This window comes from Cavia porcellus, unplaced genomic scaffold (genome assembly GCF_034190915.1).
Source record: "Cavia porcellus strain 051 isolate PalLab524CR breed Dunkin Hartley unplaced genomic scaffold, mCavPor4.1 scaffold_11, whole genome shotgun sequence".
NCBI classification, from domain to species: Eukaryota; Metazoa; Chordata; class Mammalia; order Rodentia; family Caviidae; genus Cavia; species Cavia porcellus.
This window is the reverse complement of record NW_026947494.1, coordinates 81,316,818-81,334,305: the sequence shown is the minus strand read 5'-3', so window position 1 is coordinate 81,334,305 and position 17,488 is coordinate 81,316,818. Positions and strand designations below refer to the sequence as shown.

Here is a 17,488-nt window from a genome sequence, read left to right as displayed (position 1 = left end):
AATTAAGTAGGAATTTTATATATGTTCTATCTTGCTGTTAATATTTGATGTAGTGCTTTCTGTAACATTTTCGTTTTGAGGGGCTGTTAGACACAGCATTTTTTGGGGCAGAATACTTTTGAAAGGGTATTTTGTGTTTTGGGGAAATAATTTCTAAAGATATTTGGAAAATGCTGAATTTAAATATGTATAGCTCTTATAATTGTGAGCTTTGTACATTTACATTGATGTTCTTTTGTATAGGAGTTAAAGTTCCTCGTAATTTTCGCTTGTTGGAAGAACTTGAAGAAGGACAAAAAGGAGTAGGCGATGGTACGGTTAGCTGGGGCCTTGAAGATGATGAAGATATGACACTTACAAGGTGGACAGGCATGATTATTGGGCCACCAAGGGTTAGTGTTATAAATTACATACTTTTTCTTTTAATATTGTTACTTTAGAGTAAACATTTTATTTTGTACTAATCAATATTAAAATAACTTACTTTTAACTGAATTCTTAGTTTATTTTGCATGCATTTATCGATGCCTCCTGCGTGCAGAGTGTAATATTTGATTATGTGCAGGATTGTGGGAGGAGGAAGATTGACATGGTCATTGCCATCAAGGTGTTTGTAGTTTAGTAGAGGATAAAAAAGGAGTGCAAATGACAAATTTTAAATATAGCAGAGCAAGTTCACTATGGGACTTTAGAATATGTTTTTTCTAGCTGGAATAATTGAGGAAAGCTGAACAGTGGAGGAAGTTGCCTTTGGATTGACCTTAAAGGACAGACTGATAGGATTTCTGAAGGTGGTGATTGGGATGGAGAACATTCTAGATAGACAGGAAAAAAGATGAGGAAATGGAGGGGGTGTTTGGGAAGTAGGGAAAGATTATTTTGACATAACGTATTACTAACCCCTTTTGTGTAATTGAGGATTTCTAATGGTACTGAGTGCACACTGGTGTTTCCCTCTGATGTTTCACTGAAGTACCATGGAAACACTGTAGGCTTCACTGTTGTCTCGGGCTCTGCTTTTGCAGGGTAGAACTCAGTGGTAGAGTACTTGCTTAGCATGTGTGAGGTCCTAAGTTCAATCCCTAGCACCAATGAAACAGAACACAAAGGCTAGGGTTCTTACATATTTTCTAGTGTTATTGACAGTTATCCTATTGTACATTATGCTTAGGTTTTTCTAGGTTTATTATTTTATTTTTACTCAGTCGGAATAATTCTAGATTGAAGAATTTTTTTCTATGTTTTCTTCTCCAGTGGTCCAATCCAGTATATTTTTGCAGTGAGTCTTTGAAATGTGTATTGTGTAATGTTTTTGCTTTGCTGGAAACAACATAAAGTTGAAGGATTTTTTTGTCTTCGGTTTTGTAAAATGTTGATACTTTCTGATGAGAGCATTTGAACTATTTTTTGTTGGGTAGTGTTAAGACTTAGTTGTATTACAAAAGAAAAATGGATCTGGTCATTAGCAGCATTATCTTTCGGGAATAAATTAATATGTCATGTTTTCAAGGTATTTTTTGGTATTCCTTTGCAAAATTTGTGCACATTCCTTATATTCTGATTTTCCTCCTCTCTGCTCTGGTTTTTCCAGAAGACTTTTGGGGAAAGACATGATTGGTGGGTACAAGCTTTTGTAACTTGGTATTTCTAATAAAAACCTTGATTTTTTTTTTTTTTTTTTACTGCCTATAAACATTATTACCATAGTCTGAAAAAAAAAAAGTGGTTTAAATTTATGACCATCCTGACTTAGAATAGTTTGAAAATTTAAATCAGAACTTCGTGTTCTGATTTAAATAGAAAATCAAAATTATTTTGATTTGGTTTTTCTCCAGTTGCTTCTTCTAGTACTTTTTTTTTTTTTTAATGAGGTGGAATCTCCACGTGTTGCCCAGTCTGGCCTGAAACTTGGCAATCTTCCTGCCTCAGCCTCCTGAGTAACTGGAACTGTAGGTGTGCACTATCGAGCCTAGCTCTTCCAGTGGACTTTATACCCTGAGAGTGTTTTGGAGCTTGTGCCTGTTTCATCAGGGAAGCTTGTGGATCAGTTCCACCCCTGCAGACGCAGAGAGAGTGCTGCGCCTACTTGCTGTCTTACCCACTGGGAGTCCCCAGCAGGATTCCACAAGCCAGCTACTTTTCCTGGTTCTTTGAGCCATAGGAAGGGTTTTGGTCCCTTATGTGCCTACTGTTCATAAACTGTGTTCAGGTCTTGTGTGTTCTTGTGTTTTCAGAGATAAGGATTGTTCTTTTTTCTGGGCATAAGGCATGAACCGTGACAATGAGCAACTTCAGGGGAAGGTCATATAAGTCTGCTTCAAGGAAGAGAAAACAAGAGGAAGGTGGAAATGACCTTCTTGCTTATGTTCTTTTCTAAGATGACAAAAATGCCATATTTTGGGGTAGTGTGCCCTGAATGCCGCCAGAGCACTGGCAAGGAGATTTGTGGCCTGCAGAGGCTGCATCTTTCCTGAGGCGGACTCTGCCTTGTACCCTGTAACTCTGCATCTCTTACCACCATTTCTCTCAGATGAGTGTGTCTGCCACTCATTTAGTTGTAGCTTCATAACGTGGCAAAGGTTAATGTCTTACCCAGTTAGTTTTTCTTTAAAAGGCCTGATACTAGAATACTTTTGTTCCTAGTTTTCAGTATCAACATCCAGCCAGGATATGAGGAAAACACTTACATTAAAACTGTTACAAATTACATGTTTTTTTTTTTCTTTAAATTTTTTGTATATTAAGAGCCATAAATTTTTCCAGTGCTGTGGATTGAATTGAGCCCCTCACATATGCTAAGCACATGCTGTACACCTGATCTTCCCCTGAACCCCAGCCCCTAAAATTCCTGTTTTTAAAAATGTTTTTCCAGTATTCACTTGGATTTATATGATTAACAGTTTTCTTTTTCTTTTTTTTTGTCTTTTTCATTTTTATCGGTACCAGGGATCGAACTCACGACCGCCTGCTTGCAAGGCAGGTGCTTATGCCGCTGAGCTAAATCCCCAGCCCCTAACAGTTTTATTTTTCTCTGTATTTGTGTGTTCAGTTTTCTGCAGCAGTATTTTTTGGCATTAGAGGTACTGTCTTTCAAAGTTGTGAGAATTAAATGCAGACAGACAGTAGGAGAGCACCCGATTTAGTAATATTAGTTCCTTTTTCTGCTTTGTTTTCTGCTTTATTCTGCTGTTAATTTAAAATTCAGAGGTGTTAAAATTAAAGTAGCCAAAGGCAGGATGTTTATTCTTAAATATTGGTGCAGGTTACATACTGGGGGGAAAAATCAAGGAAGAATTTATATGTAGTGAAATATCTAGATCTTGCCACGAGTTTGACTAATGTATCTGTGACTATACCCCTGTTGAAGTTGAATGCTCCCTGTGCCCTTCCCCACCAACTCTACTCCTCCTTCCTGTACTGGAGCCTAGTACTGCATGTTCTAGAACTTTGATAAGTAGAATCAGAGTTTGTATACTCATGACTCTGCTTCTTTACTCAATGTCTGAGGGTCTCGGTTATGTTGTCACAGGTAACAGCAGGAGTGTATTTCTTTTTGTTACTAAATAGTATGTTATTGTATGGATATACCATAATATGTGTATCAGTTCTGTTGTTCAGCAGCTTTTGGATTTTATCTTTTTGGCTGTTACAAATGAAATTGCTATGCACATTCTTGTAGAAGTCATTTTGTGAACAGGTTTTGGAATTAATGCATTATAGTTGTGTGGTTATTTATTTTTCTAAAAAAAAGGCTAAATTATGCCATTCTTCACTCCAGCAGAGTATAGAAGTTGTGATTGTTTTCAGATACATCAATTACATTATAGAAATTTAGGGTGGGAGAGCTATTTTTTATTTTTTAGTGTAAGTTGTTTAGAGTCTGATGTTATTTCAGATTGGAGAACTTTCGACAAACTGATGTCATGAGATCTGATTTTAGTCATAATTATATATGTCCAGATTGCAGGTCATAGTACTAAACTTGCTACTAAACTTGGATGAGTTTTATGTAGCTCTTTCTTTTCCAACATATTGAAATACTTAATAACATGTGTCAAATTGTTGCATACATTTTACATTACTCCACTTGGCAGTAGCTTTTATTTACGGGAAAGGGATAAGATTAGTAAAGTGAGATCTGTGTACTGTTAGCTTCTTTTCTTCATGGTTTATACAGAAACCATCAAAGGTATTAAATGTGTCACTTCTCTTAGTTTTTTATGTTCTTATTTCAGTAGTAAACAGTAAGTTTATCAAGTGAATGAAAACCATAGGAGGAAGAAAAGTACAAGCATAAAGATAAGCCTGCATATGAATAATCTAGATGGTTTAAGCCATAATCTTAAAATGACTGCTGTATAAGATGGTAAGAAACTGTGTTGGTGTGTAACAAAAACAAAACAAAAAGCAACTTATTTTAGCTGAGTGTGGTGATACATTACCTGTAATCTCAGCATGGAGGCTGAGGAAGGAGGGTCACAAATCTGAGCCCAGCCTGGACAACATAGTATCTTAGTGAGATGATGACTCAAAAAATAAAATAGGCTGGGAATGCAGCTTCGTACGAAGTCCCTGAGTTCAGTCCTGACTACCAGGGGGAAGAAAAGATAGAAAAAAAAAGAAAAATATTTATAAGGATGTGTAAACATAAAGTTTGCTGTTATAACTTTGAATTCAGATAATGGGATTTAGCAAGCTACAAAATAAATGAGGTAATAATCTAAGATTAAGTAAAAAGAGACATGAAATAGTTATGTTTTACTGCTGTAAGATTTGTTATTAATTACTTTATAAGTAATATGACTTTAGTTTTTATTTAATTAAGATTCTTTTGAGACTAAAGAAACGCACTGTTAATAATGAATACTGGGCCAATAGGAATAAGCAGGACTGCCCTGGGAAATGAGAACCTTCATGTGTAAGTGGCACAAATGAAGTAATTCCTCTGCTTACAATGTAAAACTTTTAGCAAAGTCTACATTTAAGTGGTTTGCTTTTACTTTTTAATTTATGTGTTGTTTGTACCACAAAATGAAAATTCTGATCATATTGTTATTTGTAGAATTATTTTAATTTTAGAAAATGTCTACTTTTAAGTATCTTGCAATACTTTTTCCTAAACACATCAATCAAGTAACTGCATGTAGAAACGTAAATTCTTAGTCATAAACATTGTTATAGCAAGTACCTTCATATTTTATTATTTTAGGTACTGTAATTACGACTTTTTTTTTTCCTTTCAGACAAATTATGAAAACAGAATATATAGCCTGAAAGTAGAATGTGGACCTAAATACCCAGAAGCTCCTCCATCAGTTAGATTTGTAACAAAAATTAATATGAATGGAATAAATAATTCCAGTGGAATGGTAAGTTAAAATAGTACTTTTATCCTTATATAGTCCAGAGAAAGTTTTTAAAAGTTGAAAGTCTCACGTTTGTTTTATATTGTTCTTTTTTTTTTGTTTTTGGTACCAGGGATCGAACTCAGGACCTCATGCTTAGCAGGCAGGTGCTTATACCACTGAGCTAAATCCCCAGCCCTATATTGTTCTTTATAAACTGGCCTATCTAAAATCCTTAATTTTTCTTAAGGTTTTATTCATTTGGTGACATTTTTCTTAAGGTTTTTTTCATTGTGCCAATACCTATATTTCTCTTGAATTCTCATTTGATGAAAAGATGATGCTCTGTTTTTATTTTATTTTTTGTTATTTGAGATGCAGTCTCACTGCAGTTCAGGCTGGCCTTAAGCTCATGATGATCTTCCTGCCTCAGCCTCTTGGGTGTTGTAGTTACAGACATGTACCACCATGCCTTACTCCATTATTTCCCTAAATGTTACTTTTCTTTAGGAGTGAGGTTCATTTGTGAGATTGAAGGATAAATATTAGGAAAGGCTTGTTGCTTTGAGGAACAAGTGTGTCTGTTGGAATAAGTATGTGAGGACCAGGGATACACTTCATTGGCACAGCGCCTGCCTGGAATAAGTGTGTCAAGAGAGTGTGGTTGTCTTATTAAGCCAAGCAAGTGTGCAGGTTTCCTTATATGTACCTGACTCATGCCAGTTAGTAGAAGTTGCTGATTTGCAATGAGTAGGTCATGTATTAACTTTGAAGCCCAGGCTGGCGTTGTCCCATATTGAGAGTACACATGCAGAAAACATGTTGCAAAGCAAGATGATACCACTCTAAGATGAAAGTCATCCATCTCAAGTCTCTTTCAATTCCTTGATTCGAATTGTATCCCTTGTGTTACTCTGTCACAGTCTGTAGTCACCCTGTTACTCTGTTTTGGTGATGCTGGAATTAAATATTTTGGTGTTCTTTTAATTTAACTCCTGGGTTGAAGCTAGTAAATTGCCTATGGCTAGTAGGTTTATTATTAGTGTTTAGAACTCTAGGAAATGACTACTTCTCAAAGGTGTCTTCCATGTGTAGCTGGTTTTTGGGTTTTTAGCTTGTTGCAAGATCCTACCTCTTCAATTTATTGAGGATGAGAAGTTGCTGCCTACTTGGCCCAGCCCCTGATTCTTTGGCCCTGGCCTACAGTATTTTTTATCGCCCTTAGGTAATCTCCATCTTGGTATACCAGGAAAAACAATTGAATAGAACAATTATGTCATTTTGGTTAAAGTGGAACAGTCAGCAGAAACAGTGGTATGAAACATGGCCTAGAAAATGACAAACTAGGGTAACAATTGATTTGCCACATTTTAACTATATGAACCAGATGTTTGATTATATAACAAAATCTAAAATGAACCGGAGGCTAGATGTGGTGATGCAGCCTGTAATGCCATCATTTGGAAGGGGAGGCAGTAGGATTGCCAGGAGCTTGAGGCCAGCCTGGGCTACATAATGAGTTCAAGCCTGGACATGTAGTCTTATTATGTAAATAAGACTCTGTGTCAAAACAAAAACAAAAACAAGCGAAACATCGAAAACATTGTATGCAGTAAACAAACCCTCAATCTGACAGTTTTACCCTTTGGGGAGAAAATCGAAAAGGAGTTGGAAAAAATAGAGAAATAGAAGAGGGAGCGATTAGAAGCAAGGCTGGAGACAAAGGAAGATCATACAAACTTTGTTATGAAGTTTGATGAAGACAGATGGGAAAGAGCAGGAAGAAATAAAAAGAACAGAACAACCACAGAAAAATCTAGAAACAGTGTTCACGTTCATACAGAAACAAAAAATAAGAAATAAGAAAAGGGAAAATAAGAAAAATGTATGTACACTTCAAGGTGTTGTCTCTGCAGTCACTGGTAGACAATGTGGGCCAGTCTAGATCTGAGTTGATTAATTCTAACAAGCTTGCTGTAGCTTTGTGATACGGTAGTGCACCGTTAGTTCCACAGAAGTTCAGGCTGGTTCCTGGCTTCGAGCTGAAACTAGATTTATTCAGCCTGGAGCAGTCCATGTGCCTCATGCCTGCTTGAACTGGGCTCTCTGCTGGGTTGGACTTGACTCCCTTATCTGCAACTTTGAAATCAACTCCCTGATACTGTCCCTGGGAGCCACTAGATGGAGCCGGGCTGCAGCTGTTCTGAGTTCTGAGCTCCACTGGCTTCTCTGCAAGATGGCTACTAGCCAGTTACCCTCTCCTCAGGGATGTCTGAACTTTAATAACACCAGCTACTGCAGTCTGCTGAGTCCTCTGATGCATTTCTACATGGAGACCTCTGGGGTCACGAGTGGTCACCGTTTGAGCCACCCCTTCTACCCCCTGAATCTGGGCTCAGGGAGAAAGAGCCATCTGCACCTCCTTTTTCTTTGTTGATGTCTCTCTCTTTGCTCTGTCTTATAGGCTTGAATTTCTGCTTCATCCTTTCTGGGTCTTGGAAACCCACTTCCCTCCTCTTTTTCTGCCTCAATGTTGTTGTATTCCAGCGTCTGGATGTACTTGGAGAGTCTCATTCTCTGCTTCTTCTTGCCACTCCACTGTCTTCCTGGAAGTCTCTATTTTTGGTATTTTTAAAAGAAACATTTCTGACATGAAGACAGGTTTTAGGAAATGATATACCCAGCCTCTGTGTACTTTTCACTTAGCTTTGTCAAATCTTAACACTTGTCTTATTTGTAACACTTGTTTTCTTTTGAGGTAAGATTTCACTGTGTAGTTCAGGCAGGCCTTAAATTTACCGTATCACCCAGGAGTGCTTGAACTCATGATCCTTCTGCGTTAGTCTCCCAAGTGTTAGAATTATAGGCATGTACCACTACACCCAGCTCTCTATAACATCTTTTTTTAATGCAGAGTACATTGTAAATAGAGTTAATTGTGTGCTTTCTCCTGTTTCTCCCTCACTTTCTACAAAGGTGACTGTTTGGATTTGTTACCATTTCTGTGCATGATTGTGCTTTCACTATATACTTGTATGCATGCTTCTGCATTGTATCACTTTTTATCCTACACTTGCTAGTGTTTGTCGGGGTCATGCATGACTATGCAAATTAGATACCATCTTTTTATTACTTAATACTGTTTTGTTCTCTACTTGTTTAGATTTTTTCAGTTTTGACTGAAAAGATTGCTGCAGTGAACACTCTTGTACAGTATTGTACTCTTGGACGGTTCAAGGTGGCATGTTTGTGTCTTTAGTTGTTTGGTTCTAATCTGTTATAGATAATACTTTGGTAAGAGCCAATGAAAATTACTAGAAAAATGAAATTTAAAAGTGTATGAAATACAGGCTCAGATTTTGAATGAAGTATTTTCTGTCAAATTGCTTGTAATTTTACTCTGAATCTCTGTTTTATAAAGGCTCATGAAATTCAGTTCATGGCCTAGTGCTATTATAGGGCATACTTCGGGTAACACATTTGCAGGGACCAAACCTGGGAGAAGAGTGTGCTGAGCTGTGAGGCTTGTCTTCAGTGTAATGAAATATGGCGTGTTATCTTGCGGGGCTTTGTTGGTGTCTGCCCTGCCAGCAGTGCATTGCAGGACCCTAAACACATGTTCCCACTAACTCTTATGTTCTCATCTGGAATGGGGACTTGAGAATAGAAAACAAATGCTGACTTTAGTTATTATTTGAATGTAGGTATGTGTTTAGAGAGGTAGGGGTATGGCAAATGTATGGTCTGTTGGTTTGCCTGGTATGTGTGAGTTTGGATTATTACTTTTGTAACTGATAAATAGACAGAATTTCATATTGATCATTGATGATTGTGCTAGGATAGTTTTACATATTTTGAGGTAAATACCTGATAATTGAGTTCATAAGTATCAATGGTGGGTGCTGCTTTATTAATTTTCATTTATATTTGTTTAATTTAACTAGTGTCAGAAATCATAGAATGTGCTATGTTGTAAAGGCTCAAGATTTGGAGATTATTGTTTCTTGCAGACTGATAAGATACAGATTTTGTACTGACATCATATTTATTTTCTGTTGCTCTTCCCCTCCCCTGTCTGGACTCTTGGTATTTCACAGCATTTGCAATCACTTATGTTTACTTAACTCCCATTTACATCTGGAAGTGTTTGTTTCTGCTTTGGAAGTAACCTGGTGTTCTCTCCACTGATTATAAATTGTTCATTTATGAACTCTTTAAATTAGGCTAAGAGAGTTGCTGTTCTTGGAAGTTTTTAAGTTAAAGCATTAGAAGAAGCCTTTTAAATGCATTTTAATTTTATGTTTTTCTTATTTTAGTAAGAGAAGTATTATTCAAATTATTTTCTCTACTTATAAGTGGTTTTATTGTGATATAATTTACATACTACATGGTTCACACATATAAAGTGTATAGTTAAATGCTTTTTAATATGTAAAGGATTGTGAGTTCATTACTGTGATCCAGTTTTAAAATATTTAGAATACAGAATGTGAAATAATATACCTGTTAGTTGTCACACCTCCATCATCCTAAATGGTCACTTATCAGCTGTGTTTACACATTTACCCACTGTGGACATTTTATACATTGAAATAATATATGTTCTTTTGTATGTTAACGTAGTATTTTCAAATTAATTCATTTGTATGTTGTGAGCACTTTTTTTATTGCTGAATAGTGCTCCATTTTGTATTAAGTTGATTTATCCAATCATAATCTTTTATGATATGAATCTTTTAAATATTCATATTTTTCTGTTGTTGGCTATCACGAATAATGATGCTGAAAATATGTACAATTTTTTGTGTGGAAAAGTATTTTCCTTTTATTGGGGTGTATTCCTAGGCATAGAATTGCTGAGTCAAATGGTAACTATTTTTGAGCAACTGTCACCCTGTTTTCCAAAGCAACTAGACTATCTTATATCCCTTCCAGCAGTGTGTGAATGTTCCAGCTTCTCCATATTCTTGTTAACTTACGTTTGTTTTTTTGTTTTTGTTTTTGTGGTTCTGAGGATTCAAAATCCCAGGAATACTTTACCACTGAACTACATGCAGTCTCATTTTACTTTTCGTTCTGAGAGAGGGTCTTGCTGAGCTGTCCAGGTGGCTTGGACTTGCCAGTCCTGCTCCAGTCTTCTGCAGTGCTGGGACTACAGGTGTACACCACTGTACCCAGCTTGTCTTTTTTTTTTTTTTTTTAGCTATCCTACTATTTTATTATATCTGTTTTAGTGGGTGTGAAGTGGTAGTTTGTGGTTTTAATTTGTAATTCCTTTATAGCTAATGATGTTGAATGCCTTCTCGTATGCTTATTTGCTGTTTATTATGTGTTGACTATTTATATATCTTCTTTGGAGAAATGCATATTAAGATACTTTGCTCTAGGGTCTGGGGATTTAGCTTAGTGGCATAAGCGCCTTGCCTTGCAAGTGTGGTCATGAGTTAGATCCCCGGTACTGATAAAAAAGAAAAAGATGAAAAAAAAAAAAGAAAAAAGATACTTTGCTCTGTGTACGTGTAATACTGGGGATTGAACCCAAGGCCTTTGCACTAAACTACATCCATAGCCCTTGTTTATTTTTATTTTTAAAATTTGAAACAGGTTCTCACTAAGTTCTCCCAGGCTTGGCTGGACTTGAACTTGCCATTCTCCTGCCTCAGCCTTCCAAAGTGGTGTGATTAAGACCTGCACCACTTCATCTGGTTCTTTCCTCACTTTTTGAAAGCAGTTTAAAACAGGCATTCATTATCTCAGAATTTTTGTGGGTCAGCAGTGTTGGTACCGCTCAGCTGGATCTCTCACGAGGGTATAATCAAGAGGTCCGCCGGTGGTGCAGTCTCAGCAGAATGTTCAGCTAAGGAAGCATGCTATTCCAAGCTCACTCATGTGGTTTTATTAGTGTGATACAGTTCCTTGTGGGTCTTTGAACTGTGGACCTTCGTTTCTTAGAGACTGTTGCTGAGAAACTACTCTCAGCTCTTTGCCACATACGTGTATTCATAGGGAGTCCACAACAAGGCACTCGACTTCCATCTGTGAGGCAGCTGAATAAGAGCAAAAAGAAAGAAGATGGCAGGGTGGTTTTTTTTTTTTTTTTTTTTTTTTTTTCCTAAATCAGAATATGACATTGCATTGGGAATGACATTGAAGCATTATAGTCTTCAGGAACAAATCACCATATGTGTGTATACACACACACCACACAATGATAATAAGAGGGTAGGAAGTAACTTTTGGAGGTGGTGGTAAAAGGGTTATGGGATAGATTGCGGTGATGGTTTCATGGGTATGTACTTATTTCTAAACTTGTCAAGTAGTATCAATTAATTATGTGTAACTTTTTATGTATAAAAACTACTTAAAGAGTGGCAACCTACTCCGGGACTCCTTCTGTCTCTCTCAATAAATATTTCTTCTCTTAAAAAATTACTTAAACAATCTGAAACAAAATCTTTATTTTTCTTCCCTGTCCTCTTTTTCTAGTGGTGATTGAACCCAGTGCTTCTGCGTGCTTAGTTAGTGCTCTGCCACTGAGCTACATCCCTAGTCCTTTTTATTCTTAATTTTGCGACAGTCTTACTGAGTTCCTCAGGCAGGTTTTGAATTTGCAATCCTTTTACCTCAGCCTTTCAAATAGCTGAAATTGTATGTGTGTAACACCGTATCTGGCTTCTTTTCTTTTCTTTCTTTTTTTTGTGGTGCCGGGATCAAACTCACGACCTCACGTTTGCCGAGCAAGCACTTACGCCACTGAGCTAAGCCCCGCCCTTTTTATTTTCTTGATGTATAGTTTATAGTGCAAAAGTTTTTAATGTGGTTTAATCTGAAACAGGGTCTTGCACTGTTGCCTAAGCTGGATCTTGAACTCCTGGACTCAAGTGATTTTTGTACCTGTTACTCTAAAGTAGCTAGGACTATGGCTGTGTGTCACTTAGAGCTCACTCAAAATTTTTAATTTTGATATGGTCTGTGTACTTTTTCTTTTGTCAGATGTGCTTTGGGTATTGAATCTTAAGCCATCGTCAACTCAAATGTCATGAGTGTTTACTCCTATATTTTCTTCAGACTGTTTATAATTTTGACTGTTTATTAAGTCTGTGAACTGTTTTGAGTTAATTATCTTATGAGTGGTGTGAGGTACAGATCCAGCCTTATTGCTTTCATGTGGATATCCAGTTGTTCCAGAACTACTTACTGAAAATATTAGTTATTTCACTGAATTGTCTTGGTGTCCTTATTGCAACACAGCTGTAAGTGTGAGGAGGGATTTCTAGGCTCTCAGTAGTATTCCACTTATCTGTGTGACCTTATACAAACACCACTATAGTTGTGCAGTAAGTTTTGAAATCAGAATTTTTCTTTTTCATATTGTTTGGGCTCTTCTGAGGTTCTTTTATTCTCATGAATTTCAGGAGCAGCTTCTGTGTTTTCACAAAAATAGAAAAAGGCAGTTGAAATTTTGATACTTAATGAGTGATTGTCTGGGTTCAAAGCATATGTCTGTGCCTCTATATGACACCGCATTTTCCATCTTTTCCTTAAGCATTTTTTTGGTCGTCTTTTTGTTGCCCTCAGCTCACTGGGAGAGGGATGTGGGAGCACAGGTAAGTCCCTGCGAGTGAGCTCTGAGGTCACACTGAAAAAAGGTGCTCTGAGTGGGGCTTGCAGCTGTAAGACTGGTTGCATTCTACAAGTTTCCTGAGAATAGATCTTTGAAAGAGCTCTAGCCCCATTCTGTCAGTCTTCCACAAATTTAGAGTAGTGCTTACAATACATGGGAAAGAAAAATCTGGAAGCAAAGATCAGGTTAACAATTCTTACTTAAATTTCAGTTTGAGATAATTGTTCAGATTTTGATTAGTAGCCATATCATCAAGAAAGAATTGGTAAATATATTGGTAGTTTTTTAATAGAAGGTTTATTTCTGAAGCTGAAGTTGATTGAATGTTTATTGTAAAATGCAAAAAAGAACACACAAATTTCAGATTTTTAGAAAATTCCTGTTACAGCTTTTATATTACAGAAATTCTGAACCTGTAATTTTAATACTTTTTGAATCCATACTTTCTTAGTGTGACATTCTTAAGTATGTTTAAAAAATGATGTTACAGTACTTTAGATTTAGAAGTTAATTGTATTCTTTCCTTCCCCTTTCAGGTGGATGCACGCAGCATACCAGTGTTAGCAAAATGGCAAAATTCATATAGCATTAAAGTTGTACTTCAAGAGTTAAGACGTCTAATGATGTCCAAAGAAAATATGAAGCTTCCACAACCACCAGAAGGACAAACATACAACAATTAGTTTTAGTGGATCTCAAACTTGTCTTAAATCACCAACCTTCTACTCATATTAATGTCTTGATTAAGTATCACAATGCAAAATACCCACACATTAAGTAAAAGAATTCCAGCTGATAAACATGACCTGGACATTTGTAAGAATATATTTAATATATGTTCACCCATTATGTTTTCAGGTAACAGGAGGAAAAATGTGGCACAATTTTTCTTTCTCTTGTTAAGGCACTGTCATTTAAACATGAACCTGGAGTACTCCAAATAGAATTCAGGTTTACAAGATGAAAGCATGGGAAGAATTGTCAGATGTCAGTGGAAACGTGTTTCTGAAAAGTAAAATCTCAAGAAGGAAAAACAGAAATGGCATACTTATCCATCTTGCTTAGTGAAAGAGCTGCAGTTTGAAATTGTTCAAGTAGCAGGTACAATGAATATTGTCACAAATTGTGTTAATTTTTGAGGCAGTGTGGGTGCTGACTACTAGTAGTATCAAAAATATGTTCAGGATTGTTTTGATACCTGTATTTATAATAAAAAATGTTGGGGGGTTGATGAAATTCTGTCAAAAGCTGTTCTGTGTGTTACATGTAACAGACATGGTAATATTTGTTTACAGTCTTTGTTAAGTAAACCATGCATTTAAGTTTAGGGGAAGTCAACAAACGGAAATAGGTGTATGGATATGTGATTTTGAGATTAGTCTTAAAATGTAAATAAAATGTGGAACGTGTCCTCAGAGACTGTGCCATTTCTATTATATCGATGTAGTATATGTACAGTACCTTGCCAAGGTAGCAAAAATTGAAATTATTGATTGTAGCTTTTCATTAATACACCCCATTTATGATTTATTCTGCTTTGTATAGAGTACTTATGAATTGGAATTATATAATTAGTTTAACCTCTTTTTGAGGAGGGAATCTCAGATATTATATTTGAATTTGATTTCACCAGAAATAATATTAACTACAGAGATTTTTAAATTCTAGACATTCTCACACAATTACAAATTGCATGTTATTCAAATGTACATTCCTTTTTTTCTTAACATCTTTTTATTTTTCTGTGAAGCTTTTGGTTAATGGGTTGAAATAATGGAGATACTTCCTTCTCTAGTTACTGATTTTAATGTTAACAAGGGTTAGTTTTATCCAGGCTCCATCTAACAGATAGGTAACTCTGAAATCAGAGATTTATTTATGAGTCAAAGCAACAGGAGGCTTTAGGTTACTATTTCTGCTTCAAAGCACTGGGATATACTGCTTTTTTGAAAAATATTGTTTTCTTATGAATTTCCTGAAGAATATCAAAGGTAGTCTCCTTTCTTTTGGCCAATGTTTTTTATCCTTTGCCCCAGAATATATAGGCAAACTAAAATCATGATTGTCAAAATATCAGTGAGGCATTCTAACTTTGCTTAAAAAGGAAAAATAATTGACTTTGTATTGTTTTGAAAATATTAAAGTATCTAGTTACTTTTGTAGTATAACATGGACAGGTTTCTCAAATATACCCTGACATGTTTTTATCAACCTCAAATTTGAGCCTTGAACTACCTTTTCTTAGTTAATAGTGTATTAAAGTTAGTGACAGTTTGTCTAAACTTACTAATTTCAACATGGCTGATCTATTTAATTATCAAAAATTTCTTGAATACTTTAAAATGATACATAGAGAACATACACAAATTCATACATGTATAATTTATTAAAGTAGATTTAAGATGAACTGTTGCCTTGAAATGTCTTAAATTTTTAATGGTTAGAAGAGATTAAATTACACTGACACTGTATAAAGTCTAATGGTAATTGATGGTCTGAATCACTCTCAAATAACTTCTTTTCCACTTTGAAAACATGTCACATATGGAAGCTGATAACTTGGGATACTGTTGTTGGCAGTCTGATGATTTAGTCCCTTAAACTCATAACGTTTTCGTTTCCCATCTGTATTGGTATGAAAGTGTTTCTTCTTTTTATGTGTTATCAGAGTCAGACTTTTAATGTTTATTTCCCTCCTTTGCTTTTAAGATTATGAATCTCACAGAAATCTGCATGCCAGTTAACCATTTTCCAAAGCACCAATCCATTTTTGCATGCCACAATCAAAATGTACATGGCAATCTAAGACACCCTGATTAAGAGTTAACATAAAGCTGCTCTAAATTATAGTAACATTTCTTAGGAATTTCAAAACAGTTTGTTTTGTAAAGTGGCTGAAGTTGTAGGAGTGTGTGGTATTTTATCACCTTTCAGATGAATTGTAAAATTGCCTTAGAAATTTGTTTAAAAGGTCAAGACCTTTTAAACCTTGAGGATGATCATATATTAATAAAAATTGCAAAAATAAAATTCTTATATTAGGTCAGTGTTATGCTTTAATGGTTTTAATTAATAACTTTTAGAATTGATGATTTAAAAATTTTTTTTCTAGCATTTTAAACGGCTTTTGGTAGAGATTTGTGTGTAAGTATCGAGGAATTTGGAACATAAACATTTGGAAGAATAGTGGTATTTAAGTGTTTTGTGTATAAAAATAGAAGAATTATAATTTTATATTATCCTTTGAGAGAATTTATTACACTTAAAATTTAAGAAAGTGCTCTCAGCATGGAGTAGTTTGCCCCACTCATAGGCTTGATTACTTAACACCTATAAATTGATTTAATATTGTTGCTAAGTATGTATTAGTAGACATGAAATTATTTTGATTATTTTGAAAATATAGGGAGTAGAGCTGGAAATGCTAGTGACTTTTTCTTGTTTTGTTTGTGAGACAAGGTCTCAGGTCTGAGTATGCAGTTTAGGCTGGTCTTGACCTCACTGTACTCCCAGGCTGGCCTTGCTTACCCAGTTAAGTGTGCAGCACCATGCCCAGCTAATGCCTTTTTAAAAAAGTATCTTTGGTGTGCGTGGCTTCGAGTGATTTTATTAGGTGCATCATGTAATGACAGTGTTGAGCTGTAGTGTTTGGTCAAAACCATGCTGTTTAATGAGCACCTGGCTATGTTCTTATCTACATTTTAAAAAACATAAGTACTGCTAGTAAAAGTCTAGTCTTATACATAATAGGATTTCAGGAGGTGTTCATGAAATTTTACCCTTTAGGTTTCTTTTTTTATAAATACACTTTTTAGGCATTTATGTGTAGAGTCATAGAATCATTTGTTGATGGAAAGACTCTAAAAGACACTGATTTTACTTTTCTGATAAGTATAAAAACAATTTTCCTGCACCAATTTGACTTTTGGTTGTTTTCAGAGTCCAGCATCTCAAGGTTTTGGAAAAGTATACGTATTTAGATAGACACTAGAAAGACCATTAAGAAGAATGCAGTATATTACAGATTAGCCCTAGTACCAAATTTACTGAAAATAGGGACTGCATAATAATTGAATACTTTTATGCTAAAATTAATGTGTCACATAATAGTTGCTAAAGAGTGAATAAAAATCTTACCAGGTTTATGTTGAAAATATCAAGTTGTTTAAAAAGACTGGAATGTTGAAAATACAGAAAGTATTTTCTGAAGGGAAAAGTAATGAAGGTTTTTGATACAGAAAATAAGCGACAAGTCAAACGTACCATTTTGTGAAATAAAAGTTTTGAGAACTTGGAATGAGTTACATGATTTAAAAACATTGGATATAAAGAATTGTGTTTATATTCGTAGTAGGATGTTGTCATCTAAAATTTTTTTCCCTAAGGTTCTATCTTATTTTTACATGTAATTTATGAGACCAAGTTTTTCTGCTAGTTTATTTATGAAATCAACAATAAAAGCCAAATAGATCTCACTTTAACTTGGAAAGATTCCAGGAGTCATCCTTTCTCTAGTGAA

The 17,488-nt window shown here is 35.4% G+C and overlaps 1 protein-coding gene across 4 annotated transcripts in view; it reads left to right on the top strand.

The window, feature by feature from the left end:
- The window catches only part of Ube2v2 (ubiquitin conjugating enzyme E2 V2), a 33,641-nt gene extending 17,626 nt beyond the window's left edge, over positions 1 to 16,015 (top strand). For 2 of the 4 annotated variants that reach the window (XM_003465998.5, XM_023563439.2), the window contains exons 2-4: positions 244 to 392; positions 5,244 to 5,369; positions 13,506 to 16,015. In XM_003465998.5, the coding sequence (XP_003466046.2) occupies positions 244 to 392; positions 5,244 to 5,369; positions 13,506 to 13,652 (422 nt within the window). In that variant the 3' untranslated portion in view covers positions 13,653 to 16,015. The remainder of the gene's footprint in view (positions 1 to 243; positions 393 to 5,243; positions 5,370 to 13,505) is intronic. The other 2 variants (XM_063258528.1, XM_063258529.1) reach the window with 2 other exon arrangements.
- Positions 16,016 to 17,488: the final 1,473 nt, after the last annotated feature.